This window comes from Phaethon lepturus, unplaced genomic scaffold (genome assembly GCF_000687285.1).
Source record: "Phaethon lepturus isolate BGI_N335 unplaced genomic scaffold, ASM68728v1 scaffold53521, whole genome shotgun sequence".
NCBI lineage: Eukaryota > Metazoa > Chordata > Aves > Phaethontiformes > Phaethontidae > Phaethon > Phaethon lepturus.
Window position 1 is genome coordinate 1 of NW_010516571.1, and position 7,183 is coordinate 7,183.

At 41.1% G+C, this 7,183-nt stretch overlaps 1 protein-coding gene across 1 annotated transcript; it reads right to left on the reverse strand.

Moving 5' to 3' along the window:
• Positions 1–1,700: 1,700 nt before the first annotated feature.
• On the reverse strand, positions 1,701–5,153 carry LOC104614233 (secreted frizzled-related protein 2-like). Its single transcript, XM_010296086.1, has 4 exons — positions 4,841–5,153; positions 4,121–4,290; positions 3,113–3,205; positions 1,701–2,011 (listed from the first exon to the last, which is right to left on the reverse strand). The coding sequence occupies exons 1-4, from the start codon at positions 5,125–5,127 to the stop codon at positions 1,701–1,703; spliced, it is 861 nt and encodes a 286-aa protein (XP_010294388.1). The 5' UTR covers positions 5,128–5,153.
• Between the last annotated feature and the right edge of the window lie 2,030 nt (positions 5,154–7,183).

Here is a 7,183-nt window from a genome sequence, read left to right on the forward strand (position 1 = left end):
TGAGCGGGACTTCAATGCCTCAGTTTAATTCTCGCCGGCACTGGTGCCGCCGCCGATTTCACTGGTGTATAACGGGAGGCCTTACAGTACGTGCAAAGAAAAGCTTCTGCTTTGCCAGAGCTCGCTGAAGTAGGCCTGACAGTCTGAATTACGTTTCCGTGCCACGGACAGTTCAACCAAAGTATTGTCAAGATTTTAGTACATAACAAATCCAAGAGCAAGGAAAACTCACAACCCTGGACTGTATGGTATCCTCTAACGTGAAGAGAAATGAAATAAAAACTTGAGCCAGCACGATTGCTCCGTCATTTTTGCAGAGCAAGAGGAACCCCGTTCTCAGCGGGTGACCCCAGACGCCGTTCGTCCTCACACCAAGCCCATCTGCCGAGGCTTCTCCTGCACATCGTAAGTGGGTCACTGGCTGGGGGGGGCCGCGGGGCCCCCCGGGGGCCCCGAGGGTCCCTGGCTGCCGGGCTGCAGGTCGCCCTGGGGAGCCCCCGAGAGAGCCCTCCGCAGCAGCCGGCGCGCGGAAAGCAAGGACAGGCTTCTTTAAATATTTACCAGTTTTCCTGCAGGGACCAGGACAGACTCAGCAGGATCAAATGAACCGAGCTTTTGAACAACCTACTTTTTTCTAAGCAGTGACTTCATTATACAATATAAACTGAATATAGGTTGTTTTGACTTTTGGTCCTCATTTTCTACTAGTTTTCCGGTGCATGGTAGAAAGTGATGGAGCAGGTGTCATCAGGAGTATGCTTCTAATAGCTTCTAATTTATGTATTATCAATTACTGTTCTTGAGTCTATTATACATCTTTGTAAAACTAAAATAAAGTCAAGTCCTGTTCATCTCCATGTGGTCTTTAATGTCAGTGTACTGCACTGACAATGAGGATGCTAATCATGTGGCCACTGTAAAATTGCGCATTTCTTGAATATTATCACTCTGTTAGTTCCCTGCAGTCCACTTAGACAACTGGTAAAGATTCTGCATTGGCTTTTTCAATGTGTCTGAAAATAAAAAGGAGCCTTTGAGCAGGGGGCCCCCGATTTGGATTCCAGTTGAAGTGTGTTATGTTTGAGACGGTCACCCAAGAATAAAAAGTTTCAAAAATTGTGTTTAGCCTGTGCTCTCAGGTGTTACTACTGACACGCTGTCAGCTCTGTCATTGTAAAATGATGTCCAATAACCAAATCTTCTTGTGGCTGGAGCCAAACATACTGTGTTTACAGCTACTTATTCCTATTTATTCCACTTTGATTCCAGCAAAAGTGACCAGCAGAGGGCTGCCTTCTTTTAAAATATTCTAATGGGAGAAAATTAGGTGGATCAATGAAACATTAATCAAGGGAAAGCTTAAGTAACTGGAGAAAATGGCAGAGCAGGTGGTATAGAAAAACACATTAAAGGTATTCAGCTGGATTAAAGCTGTTTTATGCCAGTTTTTGCACACATTACAACATTTTTTTCAATAACACAATGAAACATTTATACATGGTTGGCCAAGTTCAAATTTCATGTGAACTGCTGTAACACTATAGAAAGTAGGCCTGATAACACTGGGGATTAAGTTCAATTTATAATAAAATTTAAAAGGAATTTAAGACTTTACATTCCACTTATAATACATTCCTATTTACAAGATAGGTTTGGCATAAGAAATATAATCATCTTTTTACAAATGATATGATAAATATTTACAAGCATTTATGGTATCTCCACTTCTGAGTGGCCAGAGTCAGCTGGGAGTCTCTCCTCTGCCAACGATAAACCTGGTTTATTAAAATGATGCCTTCTTCAATATTCCCCACAAGAAGATACACCATGGGACGATGGGTCAGAGTCATCCTCTGTGTACAGTTTTCATTGATAAGCAGCCACTGTTGTATCATTCCCTGAGTTTCATAAGGCAAGAGTGAGCCCTGGGTAATGAATTCCACTTGGGATTCAATTTTATACCCTTGGTCACCAAATACTGTTCTTTTCTTGGACAGCTTTACTTTCACTGCTAAGGAAGAAAAAGGAAACATGTAAGTCACGCCATTTAGTCAAATGTAGAAAGAAACATTACCAATGAAAACAGGATGATTCCTTAAAAATACTATAATAATTTATACTGACAGAGTACAATGAGGCCTTCTCCAGCAGCAGTACACATTTCAAAACATTTTTAAAAAATAAAGGTTATGTATTAAAGGTTTTTTTCCCCATGGAATTAGGCAACTAGGAAAAATCTTTTCAAAAAAGTGAGTAATGTATTTTTACCAGCAGCATGTATGTCAGACTTTTTGGATAGTTAGATATTTTAAGCTGTTGGTGGTGTTCTTGTATCAGGAGGCTGACCATCTTGCCCAAGCAATTCTCCTGAAACTCACTTTGTCCATGTTAGGAACCCCTCAGCAAAAATAACTAGTACTGCTTGCTGATACCACCCTTTTATATACTCCCTTTTCATTATAGGCATCTACCCACCCCACTTGACACCACCAACAGTTTTCAGCAAGAAATTTCTTTATATTGCCTGATCTAAAGCCAGCCAAAGTCACTGAGAGTCACTGCACTGACATCAAAGGGCTTTGCAGGAAGTTTCTAGGGCAAGGGCAGAAGTATTGCCTGTCACTCCAATAAGACAACACGAGGTAAGAACTTCTTTTACCGATATGATTTTCTGAGTCTCCTTTAAAGTAAGCTGTGTGCCGTGAAAAACTCATGCACACAAGTAACAAGGACATACCGTTCGCTGGTGAAAGACCAAAGCTTTACTTTGGGTTTAACCACTAACAAAAGACAAACCTGCTTATTTGGCTGCTTTTGCCAGAATTATTTTCCATAAAGCACGTTGTACTACAGTGTAGCCAACTAGACAAGAACAGAAGAGCTATTTGGTTGTAAACTAGACCATTAATAAATCTTTCATGCAAGATAAATCCTCCTTATATTTTGGTTAGAAATAACATATTCTGAAAAACAACCTAAAGTTAAGTCAGCAGCCAAACTCTTAATCCTTTGAAATCCCAGCAGAAACTGTCACTTATTGTAATTCCAATTTTAAAGCATTTTAGGAGAGTTGTTAGTCTCTTTAATAGCAGCTGTATTAGTAAGGACTTACCAAAGTTACTGTCACAGAAAACTTCAAGAACTCTTTTGTGCGTAAAGAATTCCTCCACTGCTGGGCAGGTCTGGCAGGCAGGCTTTGGTAGGACTGGTAAGAAATGACAAAATCTCATTGTTATCTTTTGGAATCTTTTGTTCTAATCTTCTGCTGTCAAAGCTGAGAGCCCAATGTTTAGCCACAGGGATCACAGAGAAAATACACAATTGGTCAGTGATAATGCAAAAGTCTACACACTTCTCTGAAAACATGGCTAGGGATGAAAAGGGCTTTCATTTTCCATGTGCATTCAGCCCTTGTTCAGACTGACAAGCTCAATTATCAGCATCAAATACAGTAGCAAATACAGTATTATTTTTAATAAGGCTTCAGTGGGTGGGGAAGGGGTTAGGTGGCTGATTCTATCAGTGACTCTGGCTGCAGCTGCGCTAGGATTTTCAACATATGAATTTGGGTGTGCTAGCAGCAATCAATTCCTCCTTTTTTCTGCAGAAGTTAATAAGCCTGCATGCATTTGAAGATTTGAACATTAATGTCATGATAACTCAGGTTTCCCTAAGGAAAATCAGATAATAAATCATCCCAACTTTTCTAAGCTGATCTGAGAACTGATTCATTGTATAGGTAAATTTATTGGTGACAAGGGCCATTGGTAAGTCTATAAAGAGACCTCAAAATAAACCCCACATGGTGTGCTGTCGTGGGTATGATACTGCCCATAGCTGTGCAGGATGGTAATCACCTTCCTCCACTACCTAAGCGTAGACCACCTACACTTAATTTTTTTGAAGCCCTGCTGAATTACACCATCTGAGGTCTGCTGCAGCTTACACCGCAAGGACTAGCACTTTCCCCTGCCATCTGCATGAAGGGGGTGAAGCAGTACAGACAGACACGGCTCCGTTTACAGAATCACAGGCTATCTCGGAAGAGTGTCCCTTCTGTCTCCGTGATTCCCAGGAACACAGAGCATGGCCACCCTCCCCTCTGCCAGCTTCCATCTACCTTTGTGCAAGTGTTTATATTCCTTTGTAAGAGATGCCAGGCACATGTCCTCGTCCGCAGGGAATCGATCGCAGTCTAGACTGTCGGACCAGGGGTGTCCGTGGCAGGCGAGCACGGGGGTACAGCTGTCACGGACGGCAACACACATACTCCTACAAGGATGGATAAACCTGTCGCCGGAGGAAAAAACAGGCTGAATCAGTTAAACTCAGTCAGGGGTAACAGAAACTATCACAAAAGTGATTTCTGTGCAAAGTACATTGTCTCCTCTGATATTTAACATCCTTCGGTAATAACATGATTCTAGAAGTGGCAGCTGTGCACACTGTGCAAGTGGACTGTATACGGACTGGACTGAGCTTACAGGGTTAAGTCATGGTTTTTAAAATGCTTTTATTACAACCTGAGAAAAGCTTCAACATGAGTCTGATTCTATTCACAATAGGTGCTTCAACCCTATATTAATAAGAATAACATTTCAGTTATAACAAAATAAAACACGATCTCCTATGACAACAACGTTCATTTTCCCAAGGCAAATTAAAGTTTAAGCGGAACAGGTTTTCAGTACTTTTCTTTCCGATGAGTACAAAAAAGTTAACAAACAGAATTATTTCAGAAAAATTGAAGATCGCCTTTAGATTACAATAAACATGCATTTCATTTGATCCCTGCTCGGCAAATAAAGGCTGGACTTTTGTACTGGGCTGTGGTACTTACGTATCTAAACAGATGGGTGCAAACAGGGAGCACAGGAATGTCCTCACGTGAGGGTGACAGTCTGTTTGCGCAAGGTGCTGCCAGGTGGTGGATTTTAGGATAACCTCTGCCATGCTGGTGTGTCCCATCAGGTTGGGAAGCCTCATTTCAGAGTATCCGATCTTGTGGCACATGTCCATCTCCTTGGGTATCACCACACATTTTGTGGATAATCCGATGTCAAAGCCTGTTGCCACGCTTAGGAAATCACTCAGAGCAAAAACAAGTATTTTTGCAGTCAAGAACATCTTCCAGTGACTCTCGGGCTGCTGAGCTGTCAAACTCCCCAAGCACAAGGGCACGCTGGAAACCTTGTGGCTTATATATCCCAAGAGCTTAATGAACTGTTAGTTATCAACTGCTTATCAAATCACTCGAGACAAGACCAGGTCTTATTGCCTATTCAGGGGATTGTTGTGATAACCAGGGAGGTGGAGACGAAGTATAGAAGTATGTTCCTTTAGGACATGGATTTGGTACAGCCTTTTGCGTGTCCCATGGTGTCAGTTGCTGCAGCGTGCTATGTGGCATATTAAATTTTGACACCTAGAAGGTTTGCTATGTGCTTTCTAAAACAAATTAAGAGAACCCTCAGAAAAACGGTTGGGCAGACAGGCTGTCTCCTGGGGCTGCTGTGTCTCCTTTGGTTTCAGACACTGCTGACAGGGCAGAAAAAACAGCCCAGATAGATTGACTTATCAAGTGAAAATGTTTTGCTTGTGCTAATTGCCCATGTCTCTTCCACTGTTTTACAATGTAGAAGAGGGACTCTCTTTGGTCAAGCGCTATAAAAGAGACAGCCTCCCACTATTAACCAAGCATTTTGTCTGGAAATTTGGCTCCCTACCCTATGACATGCTAAAGGTCCCAACTTCTATTAATTTTAGTAGACAGCTGAAAATACAGAATTGTTTTACTGATTGGAGTGTGTAGCCTATCAGATAGCTACAGAACTCACATCTTTCATTTACTCAAGTTCAGTGGTGGATTTAATATTGTAGGACTGCTGCGGCTATTGGTATTTATTCAGAGTGAAAAGGCAGTTACACATACCGAGAAACATCTTTATTATTTCAAATGAACCTGGCTACACTTAAAATTGCTCAAATAATGCAGTTTCACCTATTTATCAATAAATTATAATTACAGTAAACTATATGAAAGAAAATGATACCAGATGTGTACTTTCTCTGGTTGTAGCGCAAAAAATAGTATTACATTTCTTAAGTTAAAAGTTAACAGAATTACTGAGTACTTCATTACTATTCTTAGTATAGTACTGATAAACAGCTCTGCGCTCTAGAGAAGTTGGGGAATCAGCTGAGGTGACAGAGGGTCTGATTAATGTGTAGCTTACCTGTTATGAATAGAAAAGTCAGATTATTAGTTAAAAGAGTGGAAGATCTAAAAAAACCATTTTTTTGGAAATTTTTATTTTGATAAAAACATTTTTCCAATTAGTTATGAGTGTTAATTTTTATTTACATTTCTTATTACATAGAATCATAGAATCATTAAGGTTGGAAAGGACCTTTAAGATCATCAAGTCCATGATTTATTAGCAGAAATTTTCAGATATTAATAATACGTAGGTGGATCTACTGTAAAGTATCTGGCTTGATTACTAGGCTAAAATGAGTATGCTCATAATAGTGTATCATCTAATATTACTGATGCTTGATTGAAATACATTTTTCAGAAATAGCAGCTTTTTGTGCTTATACATATCATTTACATGTTTATACCTAAATGTTAGGTTATTAATCCCAGCATCTTTGAAACCAATGACAAACCCCCACTGACTCCTCCTTCGCTGTCTTCTTTACTCTAAGCTACTGGGAAAATTACAGTGTCTGTTTAAATAAGTCAGAAAAAAATGACAGCATGCAAGGTTCCAGGAATTAAAGACATATTTAAAAGAATTGTCATTTTTCTTTTAATGTTTTGTTGCCAGCTCTGTGTTTTATCCAGTAAACGTGGTTTCTCTGTATCTGTCATCTCACTGCAAAGGAGAAGAACTGAACTGAACCAGGCTGATTTAGGCCTGATGGTAGCATCCCTTTGCCAGGCGCTCCGTGTATTCCGCAAGAAGTTGAAGAGCCTTACTAAAACGCAGTAAAAGTCCCGCTCTTGCTAAATCTATGCAGGTATCCCTGGGGGCCGCACTTCCACGCAGCTGCTCTTGCTACCGCTCTGCAGCGAAGCGACGGCACGAGGCTGCTCGGCAGAGGGAGAGGGCAGACCCGCACGCCCAGCCAACTGCCCAGCCCCTTTGGGTGCTCCCCGCTCGGCCCGCTCTCCCGC

What these genes read in the sequence shown, in the direction of transcription:
- LOC104614233 (XM_010296086.1), bottom strand. Translation starts at nt 5,127, where the DNA reads ATGTTCTTGACTGCAAAAATACTTGTTTTTGCTCTGAGTGATTTCCTA. An exon ending in GCACCCATCTGTTTAGATAC is followed by an intron (nt 4,291 to 4,840) that starts GTAAGTACCACA and finishes CTCCGGCGACAG; the next exon opens with GTTTATCCATCCTTGTAGGA. An exon ending in TTTCTGTGACAGTAACTTTG is followed by an intron (nt 2,012 to 3,112) that starts GTAAGTCCTTAC and finishes TTTCTTCCTTAG; the next exon opens with CAGTGAAAGTAAAGCTGTCC.